Source organism: Corvus moneduloides, chromosome 6 (genome assembly GCF_009650955.1).
Source record: "Corvus moneduloides isolate bCorMon1 chromosome 6, bCorMon1.pri, whole genome shotgun sequence".
NCBI lineage: Eukaryota > Metazoa > Chordata > Aves > Passeriformes > Corvidae > Corvus > Corvus moneduloides.
The window spans coordinates 27,435,619-27,457,232 of NC_045481.1; the positions used below are offsets into that span (position 1 = coordinate 27,435,619).

At 38.3% G+C, this 21,614-nt stretch overlaps 1 protein-coding gene across 2 annotated transcripts; it reads left to right on the forward strand.

Moving 5' to 3' along the window:
- Positions 1-7,421: 7,421 nt before the first annotated feature.
- On the forward strand, positions 7,422-18,755 carry DTD2 (D-aminoacyl-tRNA deacylase 2). Of its 2 annotated transcripts, none has more exons than XM_032113353.1 (3): positions 7,422-7,546; positions 12,984-13,053; positions 15,034-18,755. In XM_032113353.1, the coding sequence occupies exons 1-3, from the start codon at positions 7,448-7,450 to the stop codon at positions 15,357-15,359; spliced, it is 495 nt and encodes a 164-aa protein (XP_031969244.1). In that variant the 5' UTR covers positions 7,422-7,447; the 3' UTR covers positions 15,360-18,755. The 2 variants fall into 2 exon arrangements, with proteins under 2 accessions (XP_031969244.1, XP_031969245.1); XM_032113354.1 differs by having other exon boundaries at positions 7,422-7,504.
- Positions 18,756-21,614: the final 2,859 nt, after the last annotated feature.

A 21,614-nucleotide genomic window follows, 5' to 3' on the forward strand; every position in this document is an offset into this window, starting at 1 on the left:
GGACCAATCTCAGCTGAAAATAATTGTGATCAAAGAACACTTCTTGTGTCAGTGCACCCTGTATGAAGCACTGTCATGTAGAACTGCGGGGCGCTCTATCACTGTGAAGCTGGAGCACTGATCCTTGGAACACAATCCTCTGGTTAATCCTCAGCTGTGAATATAAGTAACTCTTCAAGGTTTTACACTGAGCCAGAGGTTCTTAACTGGTTCTTAGCTGCTGAACCAGCAACAGAATTTTTTTCTTAGTGAGCAAGCCCTGGACAAAACTATGCCAAGGAGTAAAGATGAGCTGCAATGGCCAAGAATATTTCTTGGTATTGATTCTTAGTACAAATGTAGCTTAGAGGTTCACCTGCAACTAAGCTGAGTCATTCTCCAAGCTTCAGAGTACATTAGTTAGATCTGTGTTTTCTGCAACAGGAGCTAAAATTTGTCATATTTGTGCTGGAATTTATTTATGGGCACCAAAATGAAGGATTTTTTAATCTGGATGTGGTCCTCACTGGGACTGATACCATGAAGACATGATTATTTTTTGTCCTATGGGCAACAGAGTATCCAAGGAAAGATTAAACATCTGTAATTGATATTAAAACATCCCAAGTTATGGAGTAATTGCTTTATTCTGTTAATCATAAAAATATAAGCCTCCAGCAGTTCCAAGAATTATCTATGAAATAAAAAGCTCTTTGAGAAAAAGTTATACCAAATACTATTTTTCTATTCTTTTATAACATAAAATATTGGAGATAAAATGTTTTGCTTCCACTCTGTAGCAGCAATTTAGCATCTTTTGTAAAAGAAAAACTGTGACTTTTGGCAGCTTAAAAAAACCATAAACCAATCAAAAAATATGTGAAAAATCCTATCATTGCAATGTTTCTGATGTATCTAATAATACATTAGTAGTATCATCCTAAATGAGTTCAGAAACATGCATTTTAAAAATTGGTGCTTTGAGAAAGTGTGAAAATTAAAAACTAAAAAACAATTTTTGACACTGCTCTTTGAAACATGTTAATCTACACTGGAAGTCGTAGCAGGAAGCCACATCATTTCTTGACATGTTTATTATCTTATTTGACTCCATGAATATTCATTAGAATTTACAATCTTTTATTATTTAGCTCACTGTATTAAATATTTGCTTTCCCCCCCCCCCAAGATGACCTTCTATGTGGGTTAAAATAATGAAAGGATTATATATATAAATAAAAACTACTGTATTACTGAAACAAACCATCAAAAACCAAAGGCTGATGGTAAATGAAAGTCTTACAGTTGCCATTTGTTCTAAGGGAAATGAGTTCCCAAAAAGCCTATAGATCAACATCGCTGTACCAGTATATGATGCTGTACTATGGCAAAGTAAGGTACCAATTTGTGCTGTAATGCAATATTCTTTCATCAAAGGGAATAAAATGCCAAAATCTGTCAGCCGTGCTTGGCTCACTGTGCTCTGGCAATCTTGTTGAACTATGCTGCGGAAGAGGTTGCTGTGTTCTGGAAACAACAGCTCCAACAACCGATAAATGGCAGACCAAGCATATAATTAGGGCCTCCGAAAACTCACAAGTTTTATCATGATGCATGGCAAATAGCACTTGGGATGACTTCAGAGATTTGCCATTCAGAGAATTTCCTAATGACCTATCATTTGTGTGCATGCTTCCCTGACTAGCTAAGGATCAGTATGCCTGAGGGGAAAAAATGATAGGAGCTGTGACTCAAGGAGAAAGCTTTTGGCCTGAAGATGTGGTGAGTTTTACTTTGAAAGTCATCCATATAAATGCAAAAAAATGACATGCAGCCTTATTATGCCTGCATACTCAACAGTAACTGGAGGCAAGGAGTCCTCCAGGTACAGAGAGAATAATAAATGACTCTCATTTATCTCACTGTTTGTGAAAGGAACAGAAAAAGCCACATCTCATTTCACGTCCATTTTTAATAACATGAGGCTTTATGCCAATACTCTGATGTTACACATGGCATCTATTGAAAACATGGAAGCTCAAGTTTCAGCTCCGAGAATATATTGATGCATTTTTGTCTATAGCAACATCCTCGTCATATTATCAAAATTTCTCACTGAAGATGAGAAAAAATGGGATTAAGTAATACATCCACATTCTGTAGTACTAATTGCTATTGCAAAAGTGTTTATAAGGTGAAGAGAGCAGTGATGCAGCAGTACTTGGGGAGGAAAACAGACTTTAATTCTTTTACATGGCGGGGTAGAGGAGTATCCACCTTGGATGCAGCAGACCAACCCTGATGGTAGGAAAATAAAGAATGTAGGAGCTGTGCTCCATTGTTCCTGTTCTAAATACCTGCTCCATCAGGAGGAACCCAGTTTGCAATACCCATCTACATCAGCCAGGCATGGGTTAGCTCAGGGGCTTGAAGCAAACCAGACCCCCACCTGCCAGAGCAGCACCAGGCTCTGAACTCATGGATGGTCAGCAGCTCCACATAGAGCACAGGCTGAAGCTGACTTTGGGTCAAGGGTGGCCCTACCGAGCTTGCTCAGGGATGGCAAACAGCCTGTACAGCTGCTGACTGTCATTGAGCTCTGTTACTCCTGCCCCGTTTGCTCCAGGCCCTCTGACCATAAGGTTATCCTTTTTTAGCTTGGTGCTCGGTGCTTCTTCTCTCAACACTGAGTCAGTACTGTCCTACACCCAAGTTGTTTTCATGTGCTCCTGCTCTGTGGAACCCAGATCCCAAACTCAGGAGACCAGGGAAGCAAGTATATTTGGATACACCTGCAGGGATCAACCTGGATCTGGCAATACCATTCCTAATGGTAAAGCAGAAAACTGCTGACCTTTGAGGGACTCCTCATGGAGTCAGCTTCATGACTCTGTACAGCCTGCCTCTGAATTCCAGAATTAAGACTGTGGTATTGAAACTCAGAGTTGGCTCTGCACAAGAAAGAGCATGTGGGCATATGGGATTAGCTCAATCCCGTGAAAAAAAAATAAACATATTGCTTCTAACCAGTCCACCGTGTTACGGTGAGTCCCCCTGGTACATGCGGCAGGTAGGCCACTCCCACTGCCCTGTTGATTCCACTGGAGCATGATACAGCAGTCCTTTTAACATTAATGCCTGTCAATCATACAGACAAAGATCTGGTTCAGGAGACACCCAAGCAGGAAAAAATAGAGTAGCTAAACGTCACAGGCAAATGAACATGCCCAGCACCCAACAAGAAACTGACTAATAGTGTTCTTACTTCCTTTAGGCAATTGCAGTAAGCAAGCAGATCGTGTGTCTTTTATCTGGCTACTTTTTTTTCCTCTAATAGAGCCAAATTTCTGCTTCTCACAATAAAAAACAGTAATTGTATCTGACACAGCTTTCACACTAAATCTGGGGTTTTTCAGAAATGTAATTAACTTTTGATTGCTATAACACATTTCAGTGTCTGTTTTGTACTTGTATGAAGGACTAAACAAAACCCTAATCTATTTTTAACAGTGTATTAAATTTTTGTTGCTTTCTTTAAACACAGATAAAATCAACTGCTCAAATCACAGACCTGTACTTCCACAACAGGAATACCAGCCTTCACTGCTAAAAATTCTGACATTTGTGGGGACTCTATAAATTGGCTCTGCTGGAAGAGCTGAAGAGGTGGACCAACTCTGATGCTACAGAAGTGGAGCTGAAGAAGCCATGACCTACCTCAGAGGTATGGTGCAAAGCACAAAGATAAAAACCACAGTACCATTTTCCTCTCAATCATCTTACCCCAGAAGTCTACAATAGTTCTTTCAAATGCTAAACAGACCTGAGGGGCAGTTTGGAAGGCAAAGTGGATGATAGTCTTCACTCTACGTCTTCTCTGGAAGAGGTGTTTCTGGTAGCTCTGCACAAGCATTGTGCAATAATTGTGGTCTTTGACTGACAGGACTGCTCATTTTTGCTGTCTGACTTCTACTAGGGAAATTCTTCATGCCCTCTTTGCTTTTCTTATTTAAATACCTCTGGAGGAAGGAGGATGATGGTTGGGAGGCAGACATACCCCTGACCTCTGGACAGTACTTTGAATAAGTGGGTACTAAACACAGTCATCATAACGTGTCTTAGACTGTAAACTTGTTCTAACGCCACCAGCTAATCCTCTCTGCACCCACACCACTGTTGAGCAGTACCTTGTCTCTTCCAGTTAATCAGCATTTCAGCTAACATTTCTGAGGCTGCAGTAAACTAAACTGGGTCTTGAACTAGACTGAGAAATAGGCTACAAAAAATAATCACCAAATACAAGAACCAGAGAACCAATTTGTGCTATTTGTGATAAGGCAAGTAGCTCAAAAAGAGAAACAAAATAAGTAAACTGGGAGAAAAAGAGAAGAAAAAGAGATCATCCTCCAACAGAAAGCGAAGGGCTTGACTCAGTTCAAGATGTACGATCACTTCAAAAACAAATCCCACTAACATTCTGAGTTGTCCAGTGACAGGTTAAACATCTTGGACTGAAGATATGCAATATCTTTTTTGATTTCTTTGAGGGATTGACCTGTTGTTTCAACATGGCCAAATTAAAATTGTGTTTTACTTGAACATCAATCCCAGTTTACAAATTATTTTGGGGAAATATCTTTACCTTGTGATGGAAATTTGCAATTCATTGTTGCAAATTCCACTTTCCAGGACATTCTCTGATGATGAGTCTTTTTACAGCAATCTTTAACAGCTGGCACAAAGACATCCATTGGTTCTGTCTCACCCTTCACACCAGTTGTGGCCCCCACCCATTATTCTTTACTAAATGATTCTAAGTGATTGAACTTTTTTGGTTTGGTTGTTTTGGTTTCTTTAAAATCTGTATGCATGGGAAGAGGTCCAAATTTGGCAATGGAGAAAGCAAGTGTTGAAATCTAATTCTTTGCTTGGCACTCTGGCGCCTTTCAGGTACGTATATCTCAAAAGAGGTAGTTCTACCAAGATATACGCCTTGCCAAAAACCTATTTTGTGTCTTTGCTATCTAAGTGCCACTGAAGCTTTGTATAGTTTCTCTTCAAAACAGGTAAGGGCAACTCTGTCGATGTGAGAGCTGCATGAAAGACCACCGATCATGTTTCAGACGCCACAGACAAAGGAAAAACATCCCAGATACATCTTGTCCCTTCAAAGGTCCAGTCAACTCCTGCCCCTACCAAATGGTATGCAACACCAAACTTAATAGCAATAACAACAAAAACCCCCCAAAACCATCCCTAGGCCTAGAAGAATTCAACCACTTGAGATCATTTTGGTACTGAAAGACAAGGAGAAAGCCAAGTCCCTGCACAGGCAGAGCTTCCAGCATCCACCCACCTCTTGACAAAAGGATTTGTTCCAAATATGCATAGATTCACAGAACCGCAGTATACGCTAAGTTGGAAGGGACCCACCAGGATCTTCAAGTCTAACTCCTGGCCCTGCACAGGACACCTCAAGAATCACACCATGCACCTGAGAGCGTTGCCCAAACACTTCCTGAACTCAGACACACAACCATTCCCACCGCTGCAATTTGTGACACTGCCATCTGCCCCTCTGAAAGAGAAATTATCTGAAAATAACCAGAAATGTCTACCTACTTTCAGATCCAGTGACAACAAGCAGAGAAGATACAGGAAATACTCTGGGACACCTGTCAATTCCAAAACATACACAAGAATGGCTTTATATAGTACTTGATAGAAATACCAATATATTTTATGCATGATTATATTCTTCAGATGTCAGGAGGTGGTTTTTTCTATATAAAACCCACAGTCAAATCCAAATCCATACCTAAAATTTATCCAACAAATTTACTATCATTCTTTGGCATAAAAAGAGAGGCCCTTAATCTAACAATAGGCCAGTAAGATTGAAGAAATTCAAGGTGCAACAGAATTATTTGGCTTCCTAAGGAAAATACAATATAATTCCACCAAGAATCCACAAACAATGATGTCATACTAATTTTTCTATGCAATGTTTCACAGGCATTTGTATTGAAACTTGCGCATGAATAAATGTTCTCCATCATATCCTGGTATAAATAATGGCACAGTACCAAGTAACAATCAATATCCTTATATATTAATATCCCTCTATAATGTGCTTATTATAATTTGCTCAGACTGTAGCAAAATTCATTTTCCTTAACAATCAATTTATATCACAAATATATATGGAAAACCCTCTCGTTTTAAATGGATTTCTACTTCATTAAACTCTTCTCAATGAGTCTGGGGATATAGCTTTCAAGTAAACGAACAGAAGGTATTTTAAATAAAATTTGCAGAGTTTAAATAAAAACATCTTGTATTTTACAATACCCTACAGCTAGCAAAAATTAGCTACTTCATACACTAACCACCTAGTGCAATTTCCTGTTCTTCCATGAAGGTTTGCTTTGAGAAGAGTAACCTTATTGAACACGCATTGAGAATCTTCTTTTAAAATGACAAACAGAACCCAAATATATTCCTATGTGTAACACTGACTATTCAGAAGTACATATTGGCCCTTGCTGTTCAGTGGGGGATCATTGGTAATCTTACTCTATTATTGAGTCCAGGTACTAAAATTCAGCTTCTTACTCACACTACTATATATTAGTTTTTTTATTTTTAAACACAGTTGTAAAAATAAAATCTTTGGACATAAAATGAATTTGGAGAGAGATACTGAATTCTGCATCATTCTATCCTGACTTCAGTGAAGGCAGTATTGTTCAAAACTTTTCTCTGTTAGAATTCACATATGGGAGAAAGACACAACTCTTCCAGTTTTGGAGCTGTTCAAGGAGTATCAGGGTATGTAGCCAAAAACCTGCAAGATAATAAAAGAACCACTTGCAATACTTTTAACTTTTGCCATTAGCAGTGGGATCTCATTTCGAAACTATGCACTTCTTTTTCCCGAATGATTTGGATCACTAGCTATCCAGATCCCTTTTAACTGCGTTTTGTGTTCTCTCTGCTCCAATGCAGTATCACTGAAGAGAAATGCTCCAACTTGGTAAGACTGACCTCAGCAACCTGAAACACAAACTAAGTAATGAACAAAAGAAATAACAAGCTATATTCAGATTTTCTTTTTCGTGCATAAACTATCCAGCATACTGCTCTTACCACACGCATGTAACATTTCCCCACCAGAAGACAAAAAGAGCTTTCATTTCCCATCAAACTAAGAAACCGAAGCCCGCTTCCTGCTAGCTATCAGGGCATCGGTAAGTAGAGCTGTAGAAACACTTTGTTTAATTCTGTTCCAAACTTTGTATTCAGCCCCCTCCATAAAGAGGTCAGATCAGAAGCGCTGTTTTAACATGTGCACAAGGTTCCCCCCCGTCACGCTCCCTGCCGCCCGTGACCCGCGGGCTCCAGCCGGTGCCGGCGCCGGCGCCGGAAAGGCGTGACCCGGCCCCGCCCTCAGCGCTGCGGGCCCGCCATGGCGGCGACGCGGGCCCGGGCCGTGCTGCAGCAGAGTTTCTCCGCCCGGCTGCAGGTGCGGCCCCCCGAGCGCGGCTCCGAGGCCCAGTGGGTGGAGGTAACGTGGGCCGCGGGCCGCCCCCCACCCTCGGCATCGCCCGTTCTCCCCCCGCGGAGCGGGGCCGCTCGGGGCGGGCGGCGGGAAAGCGCTCTGTCCCCTGCGCGCGTGCGCCGGCGGGGAGAGGGTGGGCATTTCGGCGTTTGAGGGGAACACCCTCTCCTCCTTTTCCCGGCTGAGCTGTACTTCCGGCGCTTTTGAACCTCGTGTCTCGTTTCCAGTCCAGAGCCCTCTCCTCGCCCCCTGGTTATCACCAAAGGTTACGGTCAGTCACTTCGGCAAAGGGACAAGCAGCAGGAGGCCGAGGTCGGCGCATAGCGTTTTCGCTCGGCTGCTCTCTCTCCCTGTGCTCCACAGAGTCCTCCACAGGCAGCAGTTCCTTCAGGAGCATGACTGCTCCACGACCAAACACTTCCCTTCTAACTGTGTTGTTCCTTCTTTTCTTAAACACGCTTTTACAGAGACACTACAACGTTGGCTGGTGGGCTCAGCTGTCGGCTTTGTTTGTTGTGTGATAGTGTTAACTCGGAGAGGAAAGGCCAGGTAGGGCAATGGGACTATGGCAGCAGTAGTTCTGATGTTGTTTGGTTGGTTTTTTTCCAGAACACTAACTAAAAATGAAATTTAGCGTGCAGGTCACCACATAGGTTGAGGAAAACATTGTATTTTCCCCCTTTTCCTCCCACAGTCTTCTGCTGGGAGAGGTAGGTAGGTCTGCAGACTCTTTGGTCGATGTGCTGTGCATCCAGCCCAGGGCTCTTTTCCAAAGCATGAAGGCTGCCCTTTGGAATGCACTGCCCTGCCATAGCTGTCACTGCTTGTGAGTTATCTACACTAGACTAAGTCATTTCTGCCGTTATCAACTATTTACCCCATGGGTTTTCTTGGTTTTATCTTTTGTCATTTTTAAAGACTATTACAACAGAAGAAGCTTAATGCACATGCATAAATTTTAAAAAGTAAAAATTCTAGCATGTTTAAAGGGTTTATGCATTCATTCAACACATCTGAAGAGAGTTCACTTTTTGCCTTTCACATTATCCTTAAAACATCTCTTCTTGTTTAAAAGGGGCAGGTGGATCCAGCAGATCTAGTTTCAGCAGCATGGTCTGGGAAGCCAGAATGTTTCACTGGAAGGAAATAGATACCATCTCACAGATACTGTGTTTCACAGATGTAGTGTGTCTGTGTGTATTGCATTATTAGCCTCTCAGTATAAGGTTAATTATAATAAAATATGCTTAGCCCAGCATACATTAACTATAGGAGAAATAACCTGTTTCTAGCCTGCTAATCACAGAAGTAATTGTAGATCTAGTAAAGAAAAGAAAAAATGTAATTTTGCTGTCTTTCTTTTAAACTATCTTCAAAGCTACATGTTGTGGTTGATGAATAACTTTGCTACAAGGAGGTTATGCGGTTTCTCTCTCTAATTTGTTTTTAATATACTAAGCAAAATCAGTAGGAAAGTAATAGATAGCACTAAAGGAATCTGAAAGAGATTTGGGTGGTCTCCAGCAGGTATTTTTTCAGACATGAACCTTACTAATATTTGTCATGGGTACTTAGGAATCTTTCACAGGTACCCAGGGCTTTTAAAGAGGAGTCTGTTTTAACAAGAACTAGTCACCATGCAGGAAAATAAGCCTACGGGAAGTATGTATTTTCTCTAGTATGACTACTTTAGAGGTCACTGGAAGGAAATTTTGCTGCTGACATTTTGTAGTAGGGTAATTTTACTCCCTATATATGCATGTCAACCCAGAAACACAAAAATAAAAAATACAGACCTAATCAACTATTATTTACGTCAACCAGTGTGTTCCTGATGTTTTATGACCACTTAAAAGTAGGTCCTCACCTTGAGACATTTCTAGAATACTGTAAATGGCATATTATGTAGGTGGCTTTGAATAGCTTCTGAGCTGTAAGAGACTCCTGTAGGTACTTCAGGAACTTCAGAGCAGATGTTCTTTATCTGCAAAAAGGTTAGGAGTGTGCTTTATACATTAATCTCTGCCTTCATTGTGTTTTCATGAATGAGTTGCTTGGCCTGTTGAGGGTTATTGGGCATAGGATGTCTTGTTTATGGAGAATTTTGGTTGTATACCCTCCATAAAAGGTTTATGTATACAGCAAAATACAAAGAAATAAAAGGAATTATTCTTCTAAAGGTAGGGGTGAAATAAGGTGAGGTTTGGTGTATTTCATAACTGTGGAGAAAAGAAACATGAAATGAATATTCAGCTAAAAAATATAAGTGCCTACACTTTATGCAAGGAGAACTGTCCTTTCCTTATCTTATTTCCCTTGACTTGTTTTCTGGTTACTATGGCAAAAAGAGGTGCAAAGTACCAGGCACAGACTTGCTCTGTGACCTGTGGCAGATGATGTAATCTCTCTTTGCTGCACTGAATATAAAAATATGAAGAAATCTTCCCAGAGGGTAGTAAATCTGAACTTGAAATGGAAATGTCACAGAATAATTTATGTAAGTTAGTTTCACTGACTTCCTAAGAATTACAAAGTATCTCTGGTTTTGTTATCCATTCCAATTTCCTGGGGAAAAAATAGGAAAAGGTAGACTTGAGATAATATATTGCAGAATATATTTCAGTTTTGCTAATGAAATCCTAAAAAATACAGATGAATGTATTTAGTAAGGAGGATGAGGAAGGAGTCAGTTACTCATTTTTCCCTGCAAAAGAGCTAAAAAGCAGCATTTGGAGGCAGCGTTGCTAAGGCTGTCTATATGGCTTTAGGGCTGGCTTCATGATGCAGGTTGCCTGATCTGATGATTACTTAGGACAGTTGTATAATAAATGCCAGTGTTGCACAGTATCTTGCTTTGCTGGTTTATTTATGTAGGCATTTTACTGCTAACAGTAGATCCACATAGAGCACAGCTTTCCTGTCCAACTGCCTGCCTCTCACTGTGTAGGTTCCTTACAGTGGCTGTTTGCACATCAGCATGTTGAATTTATGATCTTCTTATTTGTGTTATTTTGCTCTAATTTTTGTGCATTAAATACAGATCTGAGGGGTAGTCAACTAGACTTTGATAGGTTACAGAGGACCTGCAGCAATGGCGATGGTTTTGCTTTGATTCAAAAGGTTTACACACTACATTGACAATGAGCACAAGCCTTAGGACACCTGGAACACTGATGTAAGGTCAGATTGACATATGTTGTTATTAAATGTGGTCTTGTAATTGCATTCAATTTTACATCTTCTATTCAATTAAGAAAGCTAAAGAACAAAGTAAGACTTAACAAGGAGTTGAAACATGGCTGCACATATTGGACCATACTTTTCAGTCATAGTTGAAACCATAAGTTTCAGCTTAAAAATAGTTGCATAGTTTTCAACTACATCATGGTTGTAGTGTCCTAGAAGACCATAAACATGCAGGATAAATAGAAGCATCCTCTATCAGCTTTAACTTGTCTCTGAATTAATTGTTTTCTCATTTAGCCTTCTGTTGGTCTAATTTTTTTCAATATGCATGTCTCATCTTGTGATAAATAGTTTCTTCAAAAACCGACATCAAATAAGGACAGAGGCTGGAAAAATCATGAATTATTTTACTTAATCGTTATCTGTCTGACCTTAGGACTTGCTAGGGTCACTTTACTTATTTTTTTGTGTCTTTAAATGAGCTGCTAGCAGAATATCGTTACTACTGTGAGACTGTGCAAAACAAAGACTGTCACAAGTCTCAGAATTAAAATTATTTTCTGTTATGTGTGCTGTATCACAGAGTCACTTATTTCTAATGCTGGGGTTAGACCAATAGCAAGACCAAATGCATCTGGCCTATTTTGATAAAATATTTTTATTAGTAGCTCTTTGTGCATTGTTGTTACCTATTAATATCCTGACACCAGTCTGTTTCTGGAATGAATATTTACCTAAACATGTAAGAATATCTAATGTTTGGCAGTCTGCATTTCTCTTCCTTTTTGAACAGATGATTTGAAATGTCATTTGAGGTTCTGGCCATCAAATTTCTTACAGTGTTTATAAAATATGGTAGTCATTTGGGAATCTGTATAATATTCTGCACTGGCCAAAATGAGTTTTGAAAAGAGCCATTTAAAGCTTTTGAAAGTTCTCAGCATGTGACATTTTGGCTACAAAGAGCATTCTCTTTTTTCAGAAGTTAGTCACTAGAAAAACAGTTGAGAAGGCATAGCTTTTCTCAGCCTTGAGCATTTTGTATAATCTCTGCAATAACAAAGGGACAAAATCTCATGTGTATAGCTAAGATTTCTTCACCAAAAACCTTTATCATTTAAAGAAACAGGGAAAAAAAGAGAGGAAAAAAAATTTTAGAATAGTTTTTAGAAACTATTCACATTTTCCATCATTTTGCTTTGATAACATTGATATTAATAACTCCTGCCTGTCCCAATCTATTTAACATCTCTTCAGTGGTATTTCACAAGTTGACATTTGTTTCCTCCAACAAAATTAAAAAGATACTTTTTCTTGGCAAAGCAGCAGGGAGGTTTCTTTATATACGGTCTGCCTGTAGATACTCTGGAGTTTTTCCCAAAGAAGTTAAGGCACTCAGGTATACTTGTGCATGAGACATAGTTGCTGCTGGCTGCAGAGCCTATCAGTTTGGCTTAGTAAAGCATGGGTTGTTGCACTCCTCATGGACTAACCAATTGAGCAGAAAAGCTACACAAAAGTTTTCTTGTGCTTTCTCCTCAGTATAGGCCTAATTCTTCCCTCAAATGCATATTTCTTACAGGTAGTCTCTTTGAATGCTAAAGAAGTGGCATATCCTTTAGTCTATACCAATCAGGTGAAAAGTTCCATTTTGCCAGTTAGATTTTACCCAAGCTGATAAATAGTATTTTGAACAACTTTATAATATTCTGAACAATTTCACAGTTGCTGGTCATCATATTTAAATGTTTAATTAACAGATTCTCTGTTTTTTTCAGAATTAAATTGTACTAGATTACTTTCAATGTCAAAATTCAGTTCTTTGACAAGTCCTATGGTGTTTGTCATGTTTCATAACTGGAAATATAATTCACATTGAAAAATATTTTAGCTGTACATTTGATAGGAAAAAAGCTTAAATTGTTTCTTATGCTGGATTTAAGTATACTAATTTCATCTCGTCACCTCGTCTATGTTAATACTGTACACTCTACATTCCGACTAAATTTGGCTTCACATGGAGCTAATAAATTGTCTAATTGTACGTAGAAGCATTGTGCAGATAATCAGTATATATCTTATAAGCTTCCACAGTGTGGTGTGTAAACTTAATGTCTGAAGCTATACTAAGTAATTAAAACTACTCTTTGAACCTTTGTCTGTTATGGGGTTTGTCATTTTTAATACCAGTTTTAATGATAAGCATGCATAGTAGATAATGAGAAACATTGACATCGTTTTCTGTAATCTTTTGTAGATCCAGAGAGGGCTTGTTATCTACATATGCTTCTTCAAAGATGCGGATGAGGATCTTGTCCCAAAAATTGGTATGATATGATCCATATAAATTATTGTATTGTTTGAAAAGGAAGAAAAGCAGTTGAGGCAGAGAAGGTAGTAACCATTTGGAAAGCCATGAGATGGCATCATTCTAAATCAATCACCTGGCTGAAAGAACAGTTTGGTCTGTCTTGTTTCTTTTGACAGTTGTCCATGCCTCTTTCTCTGTCTGTTCATGACCAATGTAGAAAACCAAATCCCCTGACAACATGTCTAGCAAAGGAGAAAATGCTGCACCTGCTGTTTAACATATTACATGTGTTGGGCAACAGGTTCAGTCCAGGACAGAACTGAATTTCAAATAGTTCATGGCTTGATTTGGTAAGTATTTTATCACTGATCTCACTGTATGTGCAGGATATTTAAAATTATAGCCAGTAGAGGGAGTTGTGTGGATAATGAAACTGTGTCCTTCCCATCTCACTCCATTGGTACTTTATACATACACTGTTAGCACGTGCAGTTTTCTGGTTCAGAAACAGTAACAGCAACGTCTGCAATTCTTGTCTTCTTCTCCACGTGCACTTCAACATTTATATTGAAGCAGAAAAGATGCTGTGGATAAGGTCAAATAGTAGCGATTTCTGTCTTCATCCGGTGCTGTTTTGGCTTGATTTTTTTCTTTTTTTGGTGGGGTTTTTTTTGTTGTTGTTGTTTTGTTCTTCTTCTTCTTTTTTTTTTTTTTTTTTTTTTTTTTTTTTTTTTTTAACTTTTATGTCATTTCTTCTCCCTCCTTTCCTCCATCAGTAGCACTGGATCCCCTGGGAAATTCTGTGATGCCACATCTTCCAGATAAAAGTGTCCCTTTTCTGTGGCTGGCTGATAGTAATGATTTGGCTAAATGTTGTGTAACAATAGTCTATTTCAGGCTACTGGCTGGGACCAGCAGTGCACAAGTGCAGGTGCTATTTAAAAAGCTGAGAGCAGCTCCTGGGGGGTTCTCTCTTGGTCTTGGAGGGCACAGTCCTTCTGTGATGCTAAATATTTAAATCTATGATATGAAAATTTATTTTGTGCTTGTGAGAGTTTCATGAGAATGTTACTTGAGAATAATTACATTTTCAGTCGTGTGGCAGCTAAAACAGGCCAGAAAAAGAAAGATCTGTTTCCTATAAGGAGATTCATCTAGGACCATCCTCCTTGAGTGCCTTAGAGAATATTGTTTCCTAAATATATTTTGAATCTGTTTAAGTGTGTGGTTTTGGTTCCTGAATCACAAGTCAGCTCATTTTGCTTCTAACAACATTAAACATGTATGAGTTTGGAGGCATGACTAGTATCCTCGCAGCTTTTATGGAGTTGGGGTAATGATTTGATTTCTTATAGGAACATTAGAAAATCTAATGTTAGTAAATGCATTGATTTCATTTGCAAGTTTATATGTTCTGGCTTATAAGCCAAATTGCATCTGACCTTCCTGCCCACCTCCTGTCTCAAGTGACAAACTGGTAGCTGCATGTCTCGAAGTAGAGCACTGAAGGACACTTACTCTACTTGAGACCAACCTATGGAGCTGTGCCTTCAGCTCACATCAGTGCTGGGTCCTGCTGCAAACTACTGCAAGCAGAACAAAAAGAGAGGGCAAAACCACTGAGAATGGTGCATCCCACAATGTGGAGTGTTGGGTAAATGCTGCCTATTTGAGTACCAAACAATCAAGGAAGGCTCACTAATTGCATCCTGGTTTCTTCTGGGGGTGTCCAACTAGAATCGATTTTAGATAACCAATCACTTCCCCCAAAAATAGAACTTTAGACATATGGTATTAATATCCTTCACATTCTTCACAATACTCAGACATATTAGTTGGTTAAGTATTTATTGATTGTCCATGTTTCAGTTCAACAGTAAACAGTTTCTTTTACTCAGTAGTTTGTCACACATCAAAATATTTGTTGGATCTTGTTTATGATGTCCTGTTTAATTCACTTCAGTTATACTAACTCTTATTTTATTTTTATTTGCAGTCAATACACTGTTGAATGTTAAATTAAGTGAAAATGAAAACGGCGAGTTTGTTTCTGTTCTTGATTTACCAGGCGACGTACTCATCATACCACAAGCTACCCTAGGTGGTAAACCAAAGGGAAGAAGGATGCAGTACCATGCAAACATTGAAAAAGAAAAAGGGTTGGAACTTTACTCTCAGTTTGTGACTTTGTGTGAAAAAGAACTGGCTACCAATGCCAAATGTGTGGAAGCTGGTGTTCTTGTCAAGCATGGCACATATGGAAACAGGCAGGTGTTAAAACTGGATACAAATGGACCTTACACTCATCTGATTGACTTTTGAAAAAAGTAAATTGTATCCTGAATACAGTACTGGTGTCTTTTGTTTGGTTTTTTTTTTTCTCCTAAGCATTAAAGTGCTTGATTGCCTTGGGAGATAGTTTGAAAAAGGCTTTCACTCATCTGTGCTGGTTTTGCCAGTCCCAGTGAATATAAGGATTCCTGAGACTGCCTTGCTATAATGAGTATGTTTTTTGTTCATATGCATCTGAAGTGTGCTCAAAATAATTGTTAATATTGATCCAAAAATTCAAAATGCTTATCAACAAATATGGGATAATGCAATCATTTTTTACTAAAAAATAATGAAAGAAGTATTGCATGTATAGCTTGAAGAAGTGGTTTATAGATAAAGAATACTTCAGATGTACTTATGTCAATTTTTGCCTTATGTTTTCTATCTATAAAATGAGAATGCTTTATAACTAACTAATATATTGGAAATAAATTCACTGAATTTTTAGCCTCTTAGAGAGTAGGTAATAAATAAGAAAGTCCATCCCCCTCAATCAGAGTGTGTAAGGGTGGGAGACGTAAGGTAGTACAGGATTGATCATGGGCTGTGCAGGGAAGAATAAATGAGGCATATCTAGAAACCAGCAGTATCACTGAATTGCTTACTTGAAATTTGCATTCTGAAATCTCTGATGTGTTTTGATAGGCTGCCTGCTATAGCTTGGTCTATGTCCTTGTTACTGTGGTCTTGCTGTCTACTCAATTCTTTCATAACAGAGCCTCAGGAAAAGAACAGAAACATTCAAATGAAAACAAAAATAAAGATGGTACAATGTATGCTGCCATCTCATTGTTCCCTCTGTCCCTATTGCTTCTTTCCAGCTTTTTGTCCATTGAAGCTTTTAGGCAGAGACTAGCTTTCCTTTTATAGACAGTATTGGTACATTTGGGGCCCCCTTCCCAGCTGACCCCCTATGCAGTTCTGTTATAAACATTATTAACAGATGGTGTTAAGAAGATATAATGGGAAATTCTGTCTTAAAAGGCAGTAAGAGCAGAACAGCTATATTAAAATGTGGCAAATTCAAACTGATTCAAATGTGTTCATCCTGTGAATCAAGTTTCTCTTTTTAATGCAGCATTATGGTTTAGAAGGGTTCAAAGTGAAATCAGACATTTATATGGTTTGTAGCAGTTATCCAGATTTGCCATTTGAATAAGAAATTATTCTGGAGGATATGTAAAGCCCTACAGTTAGTGAGGATGGCAGCTTGCACAATCCTAAATTGTAGGCCAGTAGTTACAAATACTCTGTCCTTATCTTTATTTTGTAAAAAACATTGAATGTGTAATCTTCAGGCTCAAACTATGCCATGAGAATCCCTTTTATTTTTAACAGATACGAAGCTTACAGTTTTGATAAGAGAGTAATGAGATTTTTTTCAGGTTAGCATAATATATGGTTAATAATTATGAAATAAATAAGGATATTGAATTCCTGGCAACTGATATTCTCACAGTTGAAAACAACCATTTACACAAATGGCCTGGAAATACTAGCTATTAGGACCCAAATGCCATATTTATTCATTAATAATTAACAGTTATGATAGACACAATATGAGTCATGTTCAAAGTTCCTACTAGAGACATTTAAATAATATTGTCCTGATGCAAATGACTAATACAAATTCATTATGATCTGTGTGCTTGAAAAAACATTTTAATTCCTCTTTCTGTTGGAGGTCACATCCTAAAAAGTGCTGAATAATCCCACTTTTCACAGACCTTACAGGAATTGTGGGTATTTAGTATATCTCAAGAATTGATCCTTTGAGGTATAATACAAAGTCTGCGGTTTTTAATTTATTTCCTGTCTCCAGAAAGATCTTTGGCAGCCTGGCAATTCATTCTCTATATTTAAAGAACTCAGTGATTTCTAAGAGGGATAAGCTTGAAAATGTTTAGTGAAAAACAGACTTCAAACCAAACACCATCTCACAGTGGTCTGTCATATAAATCACATAAAATCTAATACACATTTCAGTGGTTCTTAGGACCAGACGGAACTCTGAAATTTCTGCAAAAAGGTGGATATTTGTGTATTATCTGCCCATTTCTGATTTATTTGTATATCCATCTTGATACTGCCATCTTCTCCTCCAGGGATTGGCAGCTTGTTGAATGCTGTGCCCTTTGTACTGCTTTATTTATATCTACTATTGATTCACAATCCATTTACTGAAGGAAGCCATTTCTGAATAATATGCTGGACCATACTGATAAAAAAATTGATTAAAATTACTTTTTCAAAGCCAAATGCTTATTCCCTTCGACCATGAATATGTGCTTTAAACAGATGACCTGGCTCTGCTTTAAATAGTTTCTGTTCTATGACTAGACAAAAACTCATATAATTGTCCTGTTCTGTACTTAGAGAATATCTATTAGAAGATGCTTAATATTCCCCACTTCCTTGAAATAACCTATAAAGTCAGGAGTCATCCTTATGCTATTATATCTCCAATTCAACTGCCACACAGGAATTGCAAAATCAGGGTTTTGCGACCTTGTTTGCAGCGTACACACCCAGTGTGTTGAAGCTGAGCGTGTGTGGACTATGAACTGGGCTCATAAACACTCTCTAATGAGTTCAGGTGCAACAGCCTCTTTTCTAGTCAGCAATATTACTGCTTCCTTCCCATGCCCTTTCTGTAAATTTTTACCTCTGCTGCTACATAGAGTATGCAACATATGAATTTACTACGTACAAATATTAATCCAGAACTGGAAGTTAATAAACAGAATTTAGCCCAGTAATACTTGCAACTGTATTGCTACTGCTAGTGACAGTCCCCAGGCACTGTCCCAAGGGTTACAAGAGTGCAGCATGGAGGCTTAGCACAGGAACTTTCCCCAGAGCTTCAGTTTTATTTGATTTGGCTGTAACAAATTTTTTTCTAAGGACAGGAGACTATGGCAAATTTGTTTTACTTTTATGTGTAACCACAGTTGTTACGTAGATATTAATAATTAGTAGTTAATTCTGTGTAGAACGATATATTTAGGACGAATCCAGTGTTACAGAGTACAGAAATACAGGCCTATTGAAACAGTAGCAACTTTGAGAAGTGAAGACACTGACTAGTGTAAAGCAGAGGCATGGGATAGTAAGAGATGGGGCACTGGAGACTCCCAAGGCTGTAAACAACTTGCCAATGGTCAGTTAAAGAAATAGAAACCTGGAGCTGGACAAAACTATTCTTAGGGATAAAAAAGAGAAGAAAGAATGAGTATATAATATAAACAAAAAGCAAAACACTTAAGATGAACGAAAAGAAAAATACATAGTTGCAAGCCAGTGAAGAAAAAGCAAAGAGTAAAACTTTATTAGAAAATGTACAAAAGAGCCCCAAGCGAGAGCTATTTCCAAAAAAAAAGGAGAGAAAGAAGAAGAAATCATAAACACCAACATCATACTCCTGCAGGCACAGGACTGCTGATGATCCACTGTGCTCCCTCTACCAGGTGGAAGCCACAAGGAAGTGAAAGGGCAAGCACAACACCAGGAAATGGGGTAAGGGTAGGTGCTAAATAGTGCTTGCATAACAATTTTTACTGTAGTATTATTGAGACTTTCTATACAATTTCTTTATTTCTATTTCATTTGTTTTTTCTGCAATAATTAGATTTGGACTGATAATAATTCTTTGATTAAATTGCTAAGGTTGCAATTAAAATAAATTTGGCGTGACTCTAAACATAGACTGGATTTCTTTTTGCCCATAACAAGATTTTGCACATAACAGTTTCTGCAGACAGTTGCTTCCTCATGTTGAAATGGCAGCCATTTGATGGGCTGCTGGATATTAGCCAGCCTTTGTGGTGCTTTTCACCAGGTCTTTTAATGCATCTGTGCTGTCTGATCTCATTTACCACAAAAGCTCCACAAAAGTTCTTCATTGTGACTCAATGCAACGACTGCTCTTTAGCTCCTCTTTGAGAGCAAAATTCCACATCTGCTTGGATTTAAAAGTATGATCTGCTCAACCTCAATCTCACCTCTGGTATAAAAACAGCTTCTTTGGAGAAGGAGGGATGAATCTTTTAAGCTTCCATTATTTTTTGCTTTTAGTTTCTATTACTGTCTTCTATATGGATTCCTTCAAACACATTGGGGGTTTTTTTTGAAGCTGGAGTAGCAGAATGCCACAGACGGCTAGAATGGTCTCCACAAGTGCACAGGCATTACCTGAGGTCTGCCACCAACCTCTGTTGTGACTGACTTCATTTCTTAACTTCTTTGCATCTTAATTCTCATCTAATAAATGGCCATCTATTTTTGTTTTCAGTGTCTTGGTCCTTAAGACCATACGTTGAACAAAACAATGACTGTCACTCTGTTTAATGTTTTGCACAGCACAGTGGGACACAACTGGATTGTCTGGGAGATCCACCAGCTGCTTTATTCTAGACATCAGAGTCACAATTGCTGAACAAGAACAGAAAGCAGAGCTTCCTTCTTAATCTTTTTCTTGGGAAAACAGCACCCAAAATTTGAGACACTCTCTCAAAAATTTGGTGAATTTGGTACTTCCTATTTATTCCTTCTTACTGTCTTGAAGCTCCTTGAAAGCAACTCACAGTTTGGGAATCCCCCCAAGATTCTGTTACCAGAAGTGCCGTGCAAATACAGTTGAAAAGTAAATGGTGTATGTGAACAAGAGAAAGAACCAACAGTTAGAATAGCCCAAATACTACCAATGTATTGCATATTTTCTATTTAAACCAATGCTGTCTTCTAGTTCAATTACTGCCAGTGTGTGGCTTTGGGCAAAGCAATTTTCTGCTCTACTTTTTCCATCTGTGATACAAAGAAAGAGTGAAAACGGGGGGAAAAGAGGTTTAAAACCACTGGGTTTTTCCCCTTTCACTAAAAGCAAAAAATCACCTCTGAATCTCTTTTTCCATCAGAAAACTTTCGCCTATCTTCACCTTTGTTGGAGCTACAGGAAGTTGCCTTTCACTACCTCCTACTTTAGCCTCTGCCTCACAAATGTGACTTGAACTAATAATGTTCACAGAGCACTTTGAGTACCTCAATGCACAGTGTGGTATCAGTACAAATAACACCTCATCGTATTTCTAAAGTAGGAGTGATCCAGACAGCATGGGAAGGCAAATAAATGGCATTCCTGTCTTACCGTTCTTGTTCATATGTATCTCATTACTCTGAATTTAAAATTGTTTTCCATTCACTTTAATTGTATTTACTGGTGTAAGTGCCACAATAGATGCCCTATTACATCAGTATGTGTTAAAAATGTGCAAGAAAGGAGCTTAATGCTATTTTTATGTGCTCCATTAGAAAAGAGACTGGCAATGAAAGTTTTGGATCAACAGTGAATGTAAAAGGTTTTTGGGAGGCCTTAGTATTTAGCTGGCAATCCATCCCTAGATGTAACTTTCTTATTTCCTGCTTCCATGTTGGTAGTTGTATCTAACATTATCTAGGCCTGCATAATACTTTTATTTGTGTTTTAGGATTTAAAATAACAGCAGGACTGTGTAATTGCTTGGCAGGAATTCAGGCCTTGCATTTTGTGATAGCACAAAAAGGAACTGTGTTGGGAATAAGAAGAAGCCTAGCAGTATTGTAGCATAAAACTATACATTATTTTTGATATTCAATGTGTAAAAAGAGAAAGATTGGTACCTATAGCATTGCAAAGGCTAGGACAGGCCAAAATGTGTTGGGTTCTACATGCCTCCAAAGAGTAAAACAAAATGGTTAATCTTATATTTAATCTAAAGAATTTGGTTTTGTTTGCTATGTAATTATTTGGTGATGTAACATTTGATTCAAATTAGGCCCCTAGTCCTGTGATTCTTACTCATGCATGGACAGTCCCACTGATTCAAAGGCATACATTCTTTTTTCTTCCTCTAGAGTCACTGAGGATTATAAAGCTGAAAGAATGAAAATGTTTAGCTCAGAGGCATATGTGGCTGCATAGATATTCTACTATGTCTGGAATTTTTATGGCAGAACCAACTCATGCTCTAAATCAGTCAACCCACTTTACCAAAATAGACTAATGAGAAGACTGATCAGTAGGTTTGTGCATTTCAATTATTTGCTAGTTGTTTATTTTATTAAGTAATTTGTTATTGAAGTACAGTCAGGACTAATGGGGAAAGGGAAAATTGAATTAATACATGGTGAACGCATCTAACTGTCCTATAGTTTTCTGGTTTAGAACAAATCACTGTAAATTTGCACAACAATTTCTTTTTTTATTTC